Source organism: Drosophila innubila (assembly GCF_004354385.1).
Source record: "Drosophila innubila isolate TH190305 chromosome 3L unlocalized genomic scaffold, UK_Dinn_1.0 0_D_3L, whole genome shotgun sequence".
In the NCBI taxonomy this organism is placed as follows: domain Eukaryota; kingdom Metazoa; phylum Arthropoda; class Insecta; order Diptera; family Drosophilidae; genus Drosophila; species Drosophila innubila.
The window spans coordinates 22,238,494-22,258,338 of record NW_022995376.1 but is presented as its reverse complement, the minus strand read 5'-3'; the positions used below and the strand labels follow the sequence as shown (position 1 = coordinate 22,258,338).

Sequence of the window (19,845 nt, the reverse complement as noted above, 5' to 3'; positions counted from 1 at the left end):
GGGCAAATGAAAGTGGCCTTTGAGGGCCATTTGGCATGCTGATTCTATGTCTACTTATATATATATGTACATATATAGACCAATAATAAGCCATTTCGTGCACATAATTGGCAGGGACAGACGTAAAGTAAATAGCCATAATTAATGTATACTCGTACAACATAAACATAAATGTGACCTGACCGAAATACAAAAAAGTGGCCAAAGCTCACGATGCAGACCAGACCAAAAAGCGGAAGCCGTAAGGCGAGAGCTACGGAAATTGTTTGTCATCGCGCAGTGTCTCTGTAAGAGTATGAGTGTGAATGTGTGTGTGTTTGTGTGTGTGTGTATCTGCTTGTGTAATACTTACGCTGGAAAGTATGCTATAAAGGCTATTTCTTCATTGATACGCAAACAAGCGAGCGATTTGTAACGATATGACATTTTATATATAATCATATATACTACATATCGTACATGCTCGTATCCCTGTAGATGTTTAGTATTTGGAATTTTGTATATCGTAAATGGTCGATTGTGTGCATGCTTATTTTATTTTACTTTTTTTTTTGCGTACAGAAACACCATCGAAAATTGGCAGAAACAACAGGAAAATGTGTTTTGTGGGCGAGGCTGTCAGTGGCTGATTGCGTTGACAAAATCGTATTGACAGCCGGCAGCCAGCGCATCCTGCGGATATTTGCAGCTACGTTCCGCGACGGCGCCTGTGTAGCAATTTTTATTTTTATTTTCATTATTTTTTGTAAAACAAGTATAAAAATTCTGCACGGGCTTTCAATATTCAAATCTAATTTTACACACAGATTTTCACATATCGCGAACATAAAGATCAAAATCATTAAAATTTTCATAAATTTTAATCGGATTATAAATTGTATTTCCCACAAATAATCAAATTTATTGACGCGCAAAATGAAAATATTTGACACGTCTTGATAAATAGAAAACATCAATATATTTAAAAATTTGAATATATTAAATTATTTTTCGATATTTAAAATTATGTTAGAGCATTAAATTTAATAAATTGAATAACTAAACTTCGTTAAAATATTTAACAAATCTTAATAGTAGGAAAACATAATTATATTTAAAACTAAAAATATATTATACTATATTTCGATGCTTCGAATAATTTGAAATTTTTGTCAAACTAAACTAAATGAACGATCGGTTTGTTAATCAAACCCGCTAGGTTGAGGTCATTCATTTGAGCGTTAGTATTGTTTAAAAGAATTACCTCTAAAATAGTATCAATATTAAGTATACGTATGCTAAAACAAGTTACTTGAATATATACTTAATTTGCACTATCCATTTTGGCAGTCTCTTGTCTAACTTAGCTTTCTAAATGCGCCTTTTTATTCCTTACTAACATATCTATATATATATAAATATTTGATTATGCTTGGGCTTTAATAATGTAGTTCCTTAGCCAAATTAGATTTGCAGCCGCATTTAATTTTCGTATTATTTAGCGAGACTTTGAGCCAGGTCCAAAAAACTTCAATCAAGCACAAAGCCTTTTTTTTTTTGATAATAGCTAAATTAAATGAATGCAAACTGTTCTAAATTTGGTGTTGGTTTGGCACAAAGGATGTCTGGAATTTATGCGCTCCGCTCTCTCGAGGGTGCCATTGTCATTGCCAAGTGGTGACAGCTGCTCCACAGTTTCATTGTTGTTGGTGTTTTTGTTGTTGTTATTGTTGTTGTTGTTGTTGCTGTTATTGTTGTTGCTGTCTTGGCTTGTGCTTGTGCTGTCTGGAGTCTTTTGGACCAACGCGCACTCGCTGCGCTGTCGTTTTTATTACAAAAGGCTCATGAATTTTATTTAGCACGAAAAAAGCAAAGCCCGCCACTGTTGCCAATTTGATGAGCCTCTTGCTTAATTTTTGTTTTGGCCTTGGCTGCATCTCATGTAGGCAAATGGCGTGACGGCAACCACAGAAACGGGAAGCAGGAAACAGGAAGCTGAAAGCCAAAGACGTCGAAACTATGCGCCCAAGATTACGAAAATTGTTTACACAATGCGCCAGCGTTTCATGCGCTGCCCAGAACAACTCTGATTAAAAAAGTTTCACGGTTAACCACTTGACACACACACACACTTTGTCATGTGTGTGAAACATGTGTGCTTTGGTTGCGTGTGTGTATTAGTGCGTGGCTAGACAATCAAAACTTTTGTGCCGAACAGATCCGCAGGAACTTCAAAGTTAACCCTACGGCAATAAAAATCAACCACAAAACGCTCACCTAGCAACCTCTGATTTCTTCACTTCCTCTCTCTGAGGTTTCTCGGTGACTATAAAATTAATGAAGCGCCTCAGCTTGAAGCCTTCAGCTGTCTTCTATTACCATTACCATTGCCATTGCCATTGCCTTTGCCACAACAGAGACATTAAAGTTGTCGCTATCGTTGTCGTTGCTCTCTTTGTTATTGACAATGTTGTTGTTGGTTTAGTTCCCTGCTGCCGTCTCATTGCCAATGTGTATTTAAATATGCGCATAATGGCTACGGACTCTAGTCGGAATTTATGGCCTGCAGGCCATAGGATGAGGCAGGGTCTCTTTTGGGTGCGACTCACCCGCTTTTGTGGCTAATCTCTGATGTACACTTAATTATGTGGCACGCTTGCCGATTGACCATGATCCAAGGCAGTCATTCAACCCTTTCACAAACACAATATATAAGTATACTTTTAAAAGTTTAAACATATTTTAAGAAATAGAAGTCTGTGCATTGTCATATACTATATATTCATACCTTGACTAAAAAAAGCCTTTCATACTAATGGTCAATTTGTATCCGATTGTTTCCATGGCATAGTTTTCCGATTTGTCATCCGATTTTAATCAAGTCTAGCCAGGGTGTAGTATATGGTAAAAAAGACACAATCTGAGTTTGGTTGCGATAGCTTAAAAAAACAGCAAAGTTTTTCATCCTTAACAGTTTTCTCAATATGTAAATTTTGAACCCGAATTTGACCGCTTGCAATTCGAATTTCGAAAAACGCCGCCTTATTGCACAATAAAATTGTCTCAGCTATATTGTGTGCAAATTTCAGCCTCCTAGGTCATATAGTATGGCCTGTGTAATGATCAGTTAGTGAGTGAGTGAGTTTGCTCGAACAATTGAATCGAATCATCTTCAAAATTTACAAGACTTGCAGCCTCGATTCCTACTAATACTAAATGCTGGTATTCCATAGTAAAGCACTTAGTGAAGCTCTTGGGGCTTGTCAGTCTGTTGCATTTTTCGTGACTTTATTTCATAGCCTTTGCTGCTTTGTGTATGCCAAACAACCAACTGGAAACTTGGCAATTGTCATGTAAATTTCATATAGTAAATGTTGTTAGCGTGCCAGCCAAAAGTATGATACATTTTTTACTATTTCATTGGCCCTTTCTCCGACAGCGGCAATGCAAACAAATTGCCAAAAGTAAAGCGCTAAAAATTCATGAAGAGCAAAAGGCGCATACGAGAAAAATAAAGAGTGAGACTGAGACAGAGATAGAGAGAGAGAAAGAGCGATGAGGAGTATTAAGTAACCGTGGAGCTAAAAACCCACTGCACTGCATTCAAAATTGAGTAAAAGTTCGCAGTTGCAAGTTTTGCCATGTGCAAAAAGTAAACGAGCAAAAAAAAAGTTTCATGAAATTGAGCAGCTGGCAAAAAGAATCGCAAAATTCTTTTAACAAGTTGGTCAGCAGTCCACCAATTTTACACAGCGCTGCCTGCCATGCCATAAAGCAATCAATTTGTTCCCCATGCATCCACCTCCCAGTGTCAATCTACGGGATTTGATATCGAGCAACACCTTTAACAACAGCCACTTCAAAAAAACAATGAAAAAAAAATAAAGCAGTTGGTGGATATGGCGACATGTCGAACTGTTCGACCGTTACCGTAATTGTTTTTAATCGAAACCCTTTAGGACTGTCATTGTCCTTGGCTTCAGTTATAGCAGCCATAAATCATTCAAACCGTCAAACAAAAAAAAAAGCTGAAAATATCTGAAGTGCTTAGTACTAAGTACGAGTATTTGCAATTAGTTAATTCATTACTATTCCATAAAAATGAATAATATTGTACTCATTAGGACTAAGAATTTCTGTTAGCGTCAGCAGCTATTTGCTCGTTTGAGTGAACAAAGTAATATGCTCTTGTCATGCAATGCAATGATTATGATTGGGTCAATCAAAGTGGCAATGCAAAGCGGATGAACACGAAAAACGCATTTTTACACAAGCCGTGCGGAACCCCAAAGGAAATTTAATATGAACAGCAAGGACACGACAGGTACAAATTAGAAATGCAATTGTGCTGCAATTACAAGGACTCTGCACCCAATGTGCAATGTGCACTGATTGTTAACTGTAACTGTCGGGTCGATGACAACAGAACTTTCCAAATGAGAGAGAGTCACGCTCTCATGATCCTGATGGCAAAAGGAGACAGCGATGGAAGCCAGCGAATGAAAACAATAAAAAATGCATGCTAGCTTTAGGATGACCAGTCTCCTTTATACAGTAACCCTATCCTTAGGGTTACCAATCTCATTTCATCAAGTAATCACATTAGTTTGTAACTACTGTGAAAGTACATAGTCCAACAAACTCGACTGTGAATGACCCTGTAATGATTCTGGAACGAACGTTGTAGCGTAATTTTTTTCTTTTTCAGTAGTTTTTATAAGGTAGTAATAGTACAGGGGTCTTTTAAGTTTGTTTTAAAGAATATGTGCGTAACAGGCATATATTTCCCATAGGAACAATCGGTCGAAAATCAAGTTTTAGTATTAAAGACTTTTTTGTTTATGGGATATCTCAACCATAGTGATACAATTTGTATCTTACTTGGTTTTATATTTTCTGACCAAAGTTGGTTTTAATCGGACCCTTATGTCATAGGACTTTTTTGAGATATCGTAAACAAACTGACAGAATATGCCTTAAAGTTTGTTTTATGCAACCTTACCAGCTCAAATCGGTTTACTTTATCATATAGCTGCCATTCAAACAAGTAGTCAAAAATGTAATACAGCGCTCTGCAAGGGCGTCAAGTGAGCAAAGTATTTTTGAGTCTTAGCAGTCTTTGCTTTTTTTATAGGAAGTACGGGGTGTCCGACAGTCGAGTATGCTCGACTGTAGCACCGCGAGCGAAGCGAGAAGGGGGCGGATCCCCCTAGTTTAATGCAGGGTCTAAAATGTAACAAGTCACTTTTCAAATTAAATGTCGGCACCTTGAGTTTCTAATGGAACGCCTGAGTTATTTAAGATCTGTAAAATAATGTAATAGAATTCCAAAAAAAGACCATATTGTAAAATAACTAAATGATGAACTCAAATTTTAAGCGTCTATAAAAAGCATGGAAACAATTAAATTATAGTAAATAGTTGAAATTAGAGAAATTTGTGTTGTCCAGTTCAGAGTTGTGAGCATCGTTTGCTAAATGCATGATTAAAAAGTTGGTCCAAAAACTTTAGGATCGGACTGCGAGGAGGGGAAAGAGTTTCATGATGTGAGTGTGCTAGGCAAACTTTTAATTATAACACAATTGTGACGTTCAATTTGTGCGCGATGTTGCAAGATTATAAAGTTTGTAGTATTCAATTATGTACGAGTATTGTAAGTATGTCGTGAACGCTTTTTGCGCTAATTTGCTAATTTACAGTATAAAGTTGTTGTTTGTTTTGTTCTACTTGAAGTCGTGCCTAAAATCGTAAAGTCAAGACAAGTTCCCTACACTCTTTCTCTGTCGCACAGCCTTTGTTTTAGTTTCAACTTTTGACTTAAAGAACATTAAATTTTTGTTTGTAAAATGTTCAAATCGGTGTTTCGCCTTTGGCCCCCTCTTATTGTTGAGACGGCGGAACAGAGACGCAGTTTTGTCTATCGAACCTTCATAAATCTAGCCGGCTTTTCGGTTCTGGCTTTGATTCAATGGTTACCCCTAATGTTCTTTCCGCGGTATGGGCTGCGTGATATGAGTACTGACAATCACAGACCGCCTCATCTACAGATCCAGCATCCTAAATGTGGCAAGATATCATGAATCGTCCTTTGTGCTGACCTTTTTCGTAGGCATGCTCTTCTTCGTGGTATTCTTGCTCAGTGATCAAGTACGTCACATGAATTGCCTAAATTGGATAATTGCTCTGGTAATTGTCGAGTGTGAGATCGTGTCCATTGCTCTGTTGGCTGTTGGCACGAGTTTTGTATATCTCATTATTAGTTTAATTGTTGCCCTGTTTATGATGATATTTGGCATGCTGCTGGGATTCCTAATGACGGTAAGTTGGAGAAGCTTCTCTTTATTTTAAACATTATTTTATGGGGTAATTGTCTATTATATGCCGAAATTTTCAAAATGGAAACAAAAAACCTAATGTAGAACGCGATTCATCATGCATTTAGAGATACAAAAATGATGAGGGACTCAACTGGTTTATTTTTATATTAACTTTATGGTTTTTATACAAAATGAACTTTTTTATTGTTGTTTTGTGCAACACCACAACAACACTAATCACACGATCACAAATATTTCGCACCGGCACTTATTTCATGAGCATAAAAATAGTATAAGTTCTTTTAATAACCTTTTTTCGTGATTATAATTCAAGATTGAGATTGTTAACGATAAAATTGATCATCTTATTAGATGGACTTGGTAAAAAGGCCATTAAATTGACAAATCAAAGAAAATTAGTGTTGGTAAGCGGACCATTATGTTAACAAGTTGCACAAAACACAATAAATAAGCTCATTTTGTACGGAAATTTTTAAATTAATTTAAAAATAAACCAGTTGAGTCCCCCACCATTTTTTTTTTGTTTCAAAATTAATGATAAGTCGCCCTTAACAAAAGGTTTATTTTTTATTTTTTTATTTTGAAACTTGTAATAGACATTTACCTTTGATTTTTTCGTATAGTATGATCTGACTAGGAATATACACTTTATGTTTACGGTGACCTTTTGCGCATTTGTGCTAAGCATCTATGTTGCTGTCTTCTTGGCGATTCTGCAGTTGACTTGGCCCTTCTTCGTCTATGCTGCAGTCATCGCTTTAATGGTGTTGCCCGTAAGCCTGTTACACTTGCCTTTTGATAACTATAGTCCTTCAACTATCACATATCATCAACACTCCAACACTCGCACACACATGCAACACTTGCCATTTGCAGGTTCTTGTGTATCACATGCAGTACATACTGGGAAATGGAACTGTTCGGGCCAGCCTGAAGGATGACAAGCTGGCCGCGCTGCTATTGTTTACTGATTTTCTGGCCTTGTTTATGCTAACCTTCTACTGGCGTCCCACCCGTGGCGACAAACAATAAAAGCCATGTTTCTCACACATGCGAATACTCCCCTCGGAGTGCTTTTTTTCTATTCAAACATTTTCAATCTCAGACACTCGTCCATTCTCGTCAGGAAAATGCCCGGCAGTGGTTTCGTTCTACAGCCTGTGGGTCCTAGTATGTGCAACATTATACGATCCTTGCATGAAATCACTCCGTCACCATCGCAATCCACAGGATGGCTCTTCATATAACCCTTCACTATCGCCGCTCCACAGTCGGGATTTGTTACACAGCCCTCATAATCTGGAAAGGTGTTTAGCCAGGTTAATTGTCAATCGAAGCCGGCCTAGAGCCCAAAGCATTCAAATTACCCTCGACTCCAGCTGCCGTCACTGTACGCGTTGCATCCTGCCAGAAAGGACGAGAGATGCGATAGATGCCGCATGGGGATTTGCTACACATTGTCGGCTTGTTGGCGGTGGCTGTGAACGCAATGCACTCTAGACAATCCTCATTAACCAGCTCTGTGCTCAGGGCAGCTATAAAGAGTAGATAAATGACAGTTCATTATGTTAAATCAATCGCAAGTGGAGTTATTAATGTTTTTAATGTCGGTGCTTAATTTCGGTATATAATAAAAAATAAATGAGACTTTAATTGTATATGAATTATACATAAAAATATAATAAAGTGATGTGTGTCTGCTGTGACAGAACATTATTACAATATAATCATTCTTTTCGAAACGGCATTAATTTTTTTAAAGTGACAAATGTGATTTTATTTCTGAGATTTAATTATAATTTATCAAGTATAAGTTTTATAAAACATTTTATCACATATGGCAAGGGAGTGGGTGTTTCTTGTTGTAATCAATCTAAGTTCCCGTTAATATTTTGAATATCGAATTCAAAGTAGTGGTATAAATCTTATTGAATCTAATTTACAAAAGCGAATTTAATAAGATTTTTAAATGAAGCTGAAAAAAAGCTGATCAAGATAGGGACAGGGATAGTGGACGGGGTCTACTCAGTCGGGCAGTGCCTACAGGAATTGTGATAAGGATTGTTTCTCAATTTCTCTAGATTTTGAAAGATTCTGAAGGTTCCAACTATTTAAGAAATCTAATAAAAAATAATGCCTTTATTATTATAACTTTTCGCTATTGATGTAAGTCCAAGTTTTAGATCGAGTTTCATGACTAAATCAAAAATTTCAAAAAATAAGTATCGATTTGTCGTTGTACCGGAAAATAGTAGATCGAGTTGCAAATATCGAGTTTTTTCAATAGAAACATTTTTTAATTTGAAAACGCAATTGTAATCACACAATACACGCGTACTTTTATTAGAAATCTTTTTTTTTTGCATCGTTTTCATGTTTTATTCAAACTTTGTCAATTTTGTAGGTTATTTATTACGGTCGTTTAACAAAAATTGAGCGACCAAAGTCAATTCTACATATAACCTACGATGAAAAATCCTCTGTGAGTTGTCGATTTTTCATGGAAACCGATTTACTTAACTCGATAGATTGTCAAAGAAATCATCATCATGTTTATTATATTCATATACTTATGTACACAATCCAAGCATTTAATCCAACACCCGAAATGTAAAAGCATTTATATAGTATACAGTACAATTGAATTAAAAAAGAAATATTTTTTTTAACAAGATTAAGAAACATATTGTCAAATATGAATGTTAATTGTGGTTATATTTATTTCCGAACCTGTTCTAAAATATATTTTTGAAAGCTTGACATAATTTTGTACAAGAGTATACAAATAAGTGTTGGGCTGAATTAATTTAAATAAGAACATGTAAATATGATAAGAGAATCTCGAAAAAGTTGATGGAGAGTGTTTACTAGGTATGCCAGAGTCAGGCAGTGTTAACCAAAGCAATACTGCTTAGTAATTGTGACTAATGTAAAACTTACCCACAGCTGGTGCAGTAACTACTTCAAAAGGAAGTATTATATCAGTGACATTCTCCTGCTGCTTTTGCTGCTGCTGGAACTTCTTGCCCAGATCGATGTTCATTCGTCCAAAGTGACTCTTCTGGTTTGTGTGCAAAATGATAGCACCTACAATGAGCATGAGGGCAAAGAAAATGGCAGCTGCACTCAGAAGGTTTCTAATGCGGCACTTGTCGTGTTTGCTGAATCTTTGCTGCCCTGCATTTGCCTCCTCGTGTGACAGCTCCACATGAGCAGCCTCCCCAGCAGTATTCTGAGCCGCACTTCCATTAGAAATCGTGGTCATCTCAAGTCAGCGACTAAATTAATCGGAGTACTTAATTTAATGCTTGTCAACACACAACTGGGATGTCGCCCTTTCAAATTGTGCTGCTTTGTGGCGCAACAAATTTACAGGTACTAAGAGATAACCCCAGTGAATATACTCACAATCACACTCGCACTCACACTTATACATCGATCGATTAGCTGAGAGATGAATGTTTTGCTTTGTTTTGAATTGTAATTGTCTGTTGTTTGTGGTTTCGGTTTTTCTCTATCTTGTCGAGCTCGAGGCTTATCTCTGTCAGCTTGAAACCGCAAAGCATGTTTATATATTTTTTTCGGTACAACTTCTACTCGTACTCACTGTTATGGCTGCTGTACTTGCACGCTCTGAGCATTAAACGCAGATGTACGCGCCAGATTAGGTGTCGATTGCATTTGCTACTCGTAGTTCGACTTCCCACATGACAACTTGTGTCAGCTGGCACTACGGACTTGGGATTGGTGTTCGGATTGGAATTGGGATTAGAATTGGGACTGGGATTGTAGGAAGTAGTCGGAACACCTTGCGCATTTTGTATGCAAGTACTGTAAGCAAATATGAGAAATTGTTCGGCACATAACAAAAACCTGGGAATGGGAACGATGTGGCACTACTTTGCAACCACTTTGCAAGCATGTGCCACAATCAGAGGCGCCACGAGGAGGGGGGTGACCAATGGGGTAAGTGCAAATGGGAACTTCGGTTGACATTTGTTAATGGCATTGCATCTTAAAACTCTACTAATGCAAAATACTGCAAAAGAAAGCTTCATTTATTTATTTGTCACTATCTATTCACTGCTTGAATTGCAATTGACAAAATTACCATTTTCATTGGATTGTAAGATTACTCTAGTCAGAAATACTGTAGTTGCATCCATTTTAAGACCCTGTACTTAAAATATAGTTATGGGTCAAAAAAATTATTTCTTAAATAACTTTCGAGTTCTGATCTGATCTGATCGTAATAAAATTTTCGTGACATATACGGGATGTAGAATATATCGTCAGTCCTTAAACTTAAGGCTCTAGTCAACCAATGGTTGAATTATACGATTATCTTCTTATAATATATATATATATATATATATATATAAATATATTATTATTACAATTATAATATTTTTTTTTAATATTTTAATTATTGAAAAACACTTGCTATAATTTAAATTATTACAAAAAAAATTATAATTATAATATATATATAACAGGCTGATAATGTGGTATGTAGTACGAGATTCGGTGCCAAGAAAAACTGAACTATTTCTTACTTAAATTTTAAAGTTGTTATAAGGTACTGTTGATTTATGTAATAGAGTTTATTACGTATTATTATTTTTGCTTGACAAGTTGAAAAGTTATTTTAATTTTGCAAGTGTTATTGTTACTTTGTGTAATGCTTGGTTCGTTGGCTTTCAAATGTCCCCATTGTCTTAAGGCGTTGCCGTTTTGCTTGGCCAAATAATTTGCGTGTTTCTTTAACAAAACGTATGCGAATCGCTTCGAGCAGAACAGAACAGAAAACAGAGAATACCCCGAATTCAATTATGATATCATTTCAAGTAGTTCCTTAAAGGGTTTTTGTTACCAATGCCAAAGAAAATGCCAGCGGCAGATGGTAGAGAGCGATGTTTTTACAAATGAATTAGTGTGCATAACAAACTCAGTTCTAAATTGTATGAGTATTCGTTAAACGGGGCGAATACTTTACTTGCATACTCGTATTTTCCAAACGAATTCCTTTGAAATGCGGCGATGGCAGTTAAAAAAACGCTGGTCAGAAGTGGATAAAGCGAGGCAGCGAAAAAGGTAGGAAAAAGGGGTAGAGACGTGTTTTAAAATGTTAAAAAAAACACACTGAAAAAAAGACCAACTTACTAATACTAAGAACATTTATCTAAAAAAACAATGTTCTTAATACAAGTAAAAATCTTAGATTTTTGGGAAAGTATAAATATAAATATAATGGTGGCGCTCTGGTTAGAGCTGTGAAGCTTTAGTTGTGAAGCAGAAGGCGCCGGATCGAGTCCCACTCATAACAAACTGAAATTAAAATAACATTTATAAAATTACCAAGACAGAATAAAATGTGTAAAAGTCAAAATTAAAGAAAAAAAATTTTTAATCAAAGAAATCATTTTAAATTTTTTTACTTTTTGATTTTAATTTTAAGAACATTTATTCTTAAAATAAGAACTTGGTCTTATTTAAAATGTTCTTAAAACCAAGATGTGTTTTCTTAGTGTTAAGACCAAAATCTTGATTTTATAGCATTTTTTTTTATCAGTGTAGCGAAATGTGAATTCAGCCCTTTGCTGCACTCGATTACGGTTGCCACTTTCCGGTTTCGATTCCGTGCAGTGCCTCCCCTTTTTCTACACGCCCTTATTTAAAAGGAAGGGGGAACAAGGGAGGTGGGCGATGGAAGGGGGGGGGTAGGTACTGCTCTTGTAGCCCGAACACGTAGTGAGCTAAAACAAAGTTAATTAGATTTGTTGCAAGATGGTCATTATTGCGGCCAAATGTGGCCATTTGAGGGCCATCGTCAATCGCCTTTTAATGGACGGCCACAGTGCACTCAATTTGAAATTTGTTAGCGACATGATTATTATCATTATTATGTGGTTTACTCGCCTGGAATGGTTCGTGTTCATGCAATTACTCAGGCGAATGTACATATTATAAGACAGATGCCAGCCAATCTTTATGCATTTCACGCTACATTCGTTCGCAAAAAAAACATGATTTTAATGCACTTTTCACATTGCAGGATAAACAGGATACACAGCAGATCTTCTGGCCAGCAACTGTAATAAATAAAGTGCATGTCCTGCCAAAGTTATATTACTAAAGATACTGAATTGGATATTATATGATTCTTATGCAAATTTTGGCTTGTTAACGCCGACAAAGTTGGAGAGATTGAAAATGCAAATTGCTGGCAGGAAGTGACAGACGAACAGCGACAGCGACGTGGGTGAAAACTAATTTTGTGGCAGGAAAAACAAGCAATCAAGTGCATGCAAGTTCACAGGTTGCACGCTGCGTATGCGTAATAAGCAGCAGCACCTGCATAGGACAGAGGGGAGGAGCAGAAGCAGGAGCAGCGGGAGTTGGTGGTGGCAGTCGACCATTAAAGTGGCGGAAATGACACAGACGAAATGTATCGCTGCAAAAATTGGTTCTGTGCGCGCAGCAACAACAACAACTATGTCGATGTCGCACTAAATGAGCCCGGAACAACAACAACAGCACCAGCAACATCAGCAACAGGAACAACAGCAACACCGTTGTTGGCCAACAGCAACAACACTAATAGCGTGAATAGAGCTCGCAACAAAACCAATAGCCATCAACAGGCAAACGCCAGAGCCACGCCCACCGATGACCACCCACCGCCAACAGGAGGAGGCGGAGGAGCGGTAGGTGCTGCTCATGTGGTCACCTTTCTGGAGGATGCCCCGAGTGGCAGTGGTGGCAGCAATGGCGGCATAACCAGCAGCCGCATCGTAACCACTGCCGAGCTGCATCAGGCTCACATGCTGGAGCACCACTCCAATCTGGATGCCATCGAGCAGGCCGACGATTTCATTTACGGCCCCGGTGCGGGTCTCTCACTATGCGACGACAGTCTGCCCTCGGCCAAGAATTGCTACAGACTCGTAATGCTCGGGTAGGTACCAGACCCTGTTGTCATTTTATCCTACCAGCTAATTGAAAATGATAGAAAGTGTAAAGAAATTGCGTTATTAAAATACTTCTTTAATTTGTCTTGCAAAAATTAAAGAAAAATTTCTGAAAATTAATATATTCTAAATCGAGAAAATATATTACTGGTGTTAAACTGAGGTATTCGAATTTTTTTATAACAAAATGTTAAAAGAAATAATTGCAAATGTTGGAGAACTTAAAGAATTTCTTTTAGCTAAATTTCTGGCTATATAAAAAAACTATTTGACTACTTTTCAGACACCCAGATGACTTTTAAATACTTAGGAAAATTAATATATTATTTATCGAAAATATATTTGTATCAAACAAGAAGTGTATAATTGAAGTATTAGAATATTTTAATGAAAGAAATATTAAAAATTCAAACAAAATTTGCTTGCTACAAATTCCATTTTTTAAGTTGGTAAAATTTTTATAGAAAATTTTTAAAAATCACAATGAATCAGATTAAAATGCATTAATTGTTGTTTTAGACATTTGCTTATGTTGATTACAATTTATATGTTCTTCATATTTAAAATATTTTTAATTATTATTCTTAGAAAAAGAATAGCTGAAAATTATTTCGAAATCCGTCAAGTATTATAAAGGATTTTATCGATGATATCGTTGTAGTTAGAAATAAATAAAATTATAAAAATCTATTTTAATAACGTAGCCTTAACAGAATTTTTTATTGTTATTAAAAAACTTTAATTTGAATCTTTAATATTATTAGAAAAATGTTTAGCTATTTAAAATGTGTTTTTTTGTAGCCTGGTTTTAGTTACTTATTCTTTGATTAAATTAGTTATTTGAGCCCTTGAAATTCCGACAACAGTTGCTTAAAATAATTGAGTTACTGGACACTTCTCTCAATTATTTGTTGTTGTTGTTCACTGTCCTTCTTGCAGCTCCTCACGCGCTGGTAAATCGTCGATTGTGGCACGTTTTCTGGGCAATCGCTTTGAGGAGGCATATACACCAACTATTGAGGAGTTTCATCGCAAATTGTATCGCATACGAAATGAGGTCTTTCAATTGGATATTTTGGATACTTCTGGCTATCATCCGTTTCCCGCAATGCGTCGTTTGTCATTTCTAACGGGTGAGTTGGGTGTACAAGTGTGCGAGTGTGTGTGTGTGTGTGTGTGTATGGGTGTGTGAACCGCAATCATATCAAACGCACGTTTCATCACTTAAGCTCCCAAGTGCCTGGCGCTATTTAATGTGCTATAAATTATCATAAGAATCAGACACAGCTGAAGTAGTCTGCTCTAGTCAAACACATGCACACACACACACACACACACACACACAGATTTTGGCAGTCAAAGTGGAACATAATAAATAAGCAATAAATTTGCATCAACTAAATCGGTAAAAGATAAATATTTGATTTGATTTGATGGTCTTCGATTTTTATTTCCAGGCGATCTCTTCATATTGGTCTTTAGCATGGATTCTCGAGAGTCCTTCGAGGAGGTCGTACGCCTGCGGGAGAATATCCTAGAGACCAAATGGGCTGCCCTCAATCCAGGATCTGGATTTAAAAAGAAAAGTCTGCCAAAGATACCGATGATCTTGGCAGGCAATAAATGTGATCGCGACTTCAAGTGAGTTAATCAAATAACTACTCAGGTTTTCTAATCTAAGAATGAGAATCCTATTAATAGAACTGTGCAATTGGATGAGGTGATGGGCTATATTGCTGGCCAGGACAATTGCTGCACTTTTGTGGAGTGCTCAGCACGTCAGAATTATCGCATTGATGATTTGTTTTATGCACTCTTCATGGTCTCTAACTTGCCCCTGGAGATGACACCGAATCACCATCGACGTCTAGTATCGGTGTTTGGTGCGCCCTCGCCACTGCCCCCGCATGGGTCAGTTGTCGGTGGCAGCAAGAAGAATGCACTCTCCATCAAGCGTCGTTTCAGCGATGCCTGTGGCGTGGTCACACCCAATGCCCGACGTCCCAGCATCCGCACCGACCTCAATCTGATGCGCTCCAAGACGATGGCCCTGAACGAGGGAGGCGAAGGTGTCCGCAATACATCCCGCTGGAATCGCTGTGCCATCATGTAATCCGATCTCTCACTGAGATGGCAAACAGATTGCAAATAGAGACCTCTGACGTCCATGTGATAGTAGTGAGAAGCGGTCATAGTCTGTGTCTGGGTCTGGTTCGGAGTCTAGGAGATACTCGTATTTTAATTTTAAATGCAGCGTTTGGGTGATTTTGATATGTAATGTAAATACTTGAATATTTATGTGGTTAGCCTATAAGCCAAGTAAAACTAAAGTAATTATTATAAATGCATTTTACATTTCTCGCATTGTTATTAAACTATTTATGTATCTGCAAAACCAAAAACTTAAACTGTAGAATATTATAAATTATTCACAGTAAATACACACACACACACATAGTTTCCAACCTCTTGGCCCACTGAATTCTTCCTTTCCATTTACAAAAGCACTTCTATTGTTCTTATTTTTTATACTCAAACAGCACATACTCTATAATTAATTGATGCACCAAAAGAAAAAACAAAAGACAAAATGATAAAAGGCAGGCAGACAATAATGTTATGACGTACATGGAATTGGTACATGTTATTCGATTCGATTCAGTTTTAGATTTAGATTTACATGGAGTTTAAATCAAATGTAATGATATGATATTGCTAATTTAATTGTTATTGTTGATTGTTGTTGATGTTACCAAATTTCTGTTCAGGAACACACTTATCACATATCAGCCAAAGAAGTCCCCAATTAAATGCCAGAGCAAAATGAAAATACACCGATACCAAAGCGATTGACCTAAAGGGTCCAATTAAACACTATCGTTAAACTTGTACACCGATAAACTAAAACCTAAACTAATCAATGCTAATACCAATTACAATTACAATACATACATATACATACAATATATATACATATAAATTACACATACATATATACGTCTAGCGTTAAACCGAATTTATGTGTAGTAAATTCGAGTTTCAATTTAACCTAAGCAACAGCAACAATTTTCGCGAGTTTAACTAACAATTTAATTACAAACAATTACATATGGATAAAGGAGTTAAACAAAGACCAAATTATTATTACTATATACAACCAAAAATATACCAACATATATATACTATATACTTACTATATACATACTAATTATTACCTAAAATACTGACAAAACAAATGCGTTAACAAAAAAGTTATTTGAATTTCAAAAATTGTGAATTCATATTCATTCCAAGAAGTGCAAATATTTACAATTTTCATAAGGGACGGGACCTACAATTTGTGGTTAATATTATTAGAATTATTATTATTATGACAACATTAAATAATTATGGGTAACGGCTCAAGATTTGCATTGTTTACATAATTAAAAATTTACATTTTAATGCTTTGGATTTGCATTGTTTATTACGATTAAATAAAATTTTAAAAATTAAATTCCAGAAAAAAGTCGTTTCAAATTGTTTTATTTAAACTAAAGCTTTATTTGAAAGCTTTTAAAGCTTTAAGGAATTCAGCTTTGTGTTGACTCTGCAAGGACTTGGTTGTTGCTTTAGCTTACTTTAAATCCGAAAGCTGTTAGTCAAGAAAAGCTTTCATACCCGAAAGCTTTGGCTTAGCTTGGGCAAATTGTAAGCACAACTAAAGCTCTTTTTAGTTCAGCAGTTGAGCGCGAACAAAAGTTTCATAAATTTACAGGCTGAAAAAAGAATATAATCAGCCAAAGATTAGGTCTGAACGAAAAATACAATGCTCTAATAACACATGGCGTATACTTGATTTGACTAGGAAACTGCAAAATGCAAACTCGTTAATTCAATTGCAATTCTACACTCCACAACAAGTTTGTAAATTACATAGGTTGCAACAGGAAAAATTAATGATAGTCCGATGCGAAATTGTGGGCAAACTAATTGCTGAAAACTTGGAACAGCTGGCTGAATAGACGTCTGGTTAGAGCCATGGCTAGAAGGGATAAAGGGGTACACACATTTACGCTCAATTTAACAATAAGGGAGTGTTGGGGGCGATGAACGCTTAAAAGTGTCGTCAATTTTAATTGTTTGTCCGATCGCAGACAGGGGCTATTAATAGGCTTATGGTTTATATGATATACTGAGCTGTGGAGCCGTGTGGCTTTGGGGCATTAGCTGGTGCTGGCTTATGCACGTGCAGCATTAGCAGCATCAGTTAGCCTAGTTGCATGCCCCGTTGTTCTTGCCGCCATTGTCGACACTCGATAATCAGTGCGGTTGCCGTTGCGCGAGGTGCAATTTGCATGTACAACGTTATCATTGCCGTTCTCATTGTTGATATTGTTGTTGTTAGTCACCACAGCAATGGGATATTGAACAGTGCGCATTGGACATTAGACACATGGAAATGCATTAAGCAAATGCCAATTATGTTTCCAAAAATAGATTTAGTCGCAACGTCAAATCATAATTTAATTTCTGCAACTGCTAAATATTGCATTGACGCGCTTAACAACTTTATGTATACTCAAAAATTACTCAAAAATTAAATTTTTTTTTTTTTGTTCAAACTGAAAATTATTTGCAATTTATAGATTTTTTTCTTTGAGTGGTTCCTCTGAGTTCACTTTTTAAATACATGCAATAAGCTATAAATTGAAATTGATTTTTATTTTGATAAAAAAAAAATAATAAAAATCTAAGTGGTGATTATATGCTTTTTTTATTTTTTTTTACTCAAAAGTATAAGTTATCATTGATGCAAATCCAAATCCAAAGATTTTATAGAAACGTTCATTATAAAGTTTTCTTTTTCTTGTACCTTAAGCTTGTCGTTGATTTTTTTAATTAAAAAAAAAAACAAAATATTCAATATTTGTAATCAAAGCTGCAATCCTCCGAAATTTTGTTCAATGTTCGGTTTCGGCTAGACCCTGAACCCAATGTTTGGATTCGAACCTTGGTTCAATTTCATACAAAATTTTATTGGTATAAATTTTTCTCTACATTTTGAACTATTAAAAAGAAGTCAAATTTTGATGACAATTTAAATTTATTTGAAGATTTAAATATAACTTATTTTAATTCGAAGTCTCAAATAATTGTGTAGTATTAGAAAACCATAAAGTTTATGTAATTATTTTTTTTTTCAAGCCGAACCTTTTATTTTAGAAAGCGGTTCGGCTTAGGTTCGGGTTCGCAAAGTGAATTAATTCAAAGGTTCTCATAGGTTCATGATCCGGTTCAGGCTGCTTAAGAACCCGAACCAAACCGGTTCTTCGAGGTTCGGTTCAGAGCCTGTTTGCAGCCTTGTTTGTAATATCTATTAGATTTCCATAAGAAATTAATTTCATTCTTAAATATAGAAACTTAAAAAATATGAATTTTACCTACCGACTAGCCTTGGTGGTATTAGTATTGGGTATTAGTATTGCTGTTACATATCCTGAAAAAAGTTCGTTAAAATAGAAGGATCTGTAAAAATTAACCTCCAACAAAATGAAAGTATATTGTGAAGCCAGCTTTGATATCAAAAAACAGCTTCAATGAACCGATAGTAAATGAAGTCTATTAATAACTGCACGGCCTTTAGAAAGTTCGTAGTTAAAATCCTAAAATCGTTGCATTATTAATAGTTGAGGTAAAAGCACGTCAAAGTACCTAATTAACTCAATAAACACAAAGGGAATATCTAAGCAAATCTAAATTAATTTGACGCGTATATAGCTCAATATTTAATTGCAACAAATTTAGAGTTTGAGTTGGATTTGAGCTGAAATCGCAATTGCTGCTTAGTTTACCAGCTGGTAAATATTTGTCTACGGGGGTAGTAACAAAATTGTAAACTTATTCGCACGTTTTGCTGGCAGACTTTACTTAGCTGCATGCTTTTGCTTACTACACTCGTACAGTGCCAACTATAACTACTCGGCTAAGTCAACGACAGCCCACGCAAAAAACTTTGTGTGTAAACAGAAACAGAAACAGCAACAGAAACAGCAACGGCGTCTTTAAGTCTGCAACACCTGTGCAGGTCGCTTACAGTTGTTATTGCCACCACCAGGACTATGACTGCCAGTTGTTGTTGTTGTTGTTGCTGTTGTTGTTGCTGTCGCTATCGTCAGCGTATTTGCTTATTGTGTTTGTAAACATTGCTAACAACTTGAGTAATGCCAGCGACAACGCACCTTCAACGTTGAACTCAAACTCCCGATTCCCAACCCTCTCAACCCTCAACTTCAATCCGGATACTGTTACTGCTACTGTTGCAGTTGCTCCGTTACTTTTACAATTGCTAATAGTGTGTGTGCATTTGTGTGGGTGAGTAGGTGTAGCGCGTGGCGCGGAAATACAATATATTCCGTTGGCTGTGAACCTTTTGGCCCTTTCCCTTGACTTTCCCTCGCTGCTGCCAACAAGTTGTAAGTGCTCAAGTTTTTCAATTAAAAGTTGCTACCTTTTTGTGTTACTGCGGCGGCATAACATAAATACGCATGTGAGTTTCCATTTGCGTATGTGTGTGT

The 19,845-nt window shown here is 36.3% G+C and overlaps 3 protein-coding genes across 3 annotated transcripts; 2 read left to right on the top strand and 1 right to left on the bottom strand.

Annotated features, from left to right (window-relative positions):
* The first annotated feature begins 5,848 nt into the window (after window positions 1-5,848).
* Window positions 5,849-7,368, top strand: LOC117788683. Its single transcript, XM_034627517.1, has 4 exons — window positions 5,849-5,974; window positions 6,027-6,297; window positions 6,941-7,090; window positions 7,194-7,368. Exons 1-4 carry the CDS (start codon window positions 5,961-5,963, stop codon window positions 7,347-7,349), a joined length of 591 nt encoding a protein of 196 aa, XP_034483408.1. The 5' UTR covers window positions 5,849-5,960; the 3' UTR covers window positions 7,350-7,368.
* Window positions 7,358-9,625, bottom strand: LOC117788684. Its single transcript, XM_034627518.1, has 3 exons — window positions 9,258-9,625; window positions 7,685-7,852; window positions 7,358-7,616 (listed from the first exon to the last, which is right to left on the bottom strand). The coding sequence occupies exons 1-3, from the start codon at window positions 9,580-9,582 to the stop codon at window positions 7,399-7,401; spliced, it is 711 nt and encodes a 236-aa protein (XP_034483409.1). The 5' UTR covers window positions 9,583-9,625; the 3' UTR covers window positions 7,358-7,398.
* Window positions 9,626-12,500: 2,875 nt separating this feature from the next.
* Window positions 12,501-15,672, top strand: LOC117787826 (GTP-binding protein Rhes). Its single transcript, XM_034626446.1, has 4 exons — window positions 12,501-13,275; window positions 14,228-14,421; window positions 14,746-14,929; window positions 14,990-15,672. The coding sequence occupies exons 1-4, from the start codon at window positions 12,764-12,766 to the stop codon at window positions 15,399-15,401; spliced, it is 1,302 nt and encodes a 433-aa protein (XP_034482337.1). The 5' UTR covers window positions 12,501-12,763; the 3' UTR covers window positions 15,402-15,672.
* The last annotated feature ends 4,173 nt before the right edge of the window (window positions 15,673-19,845 follow it).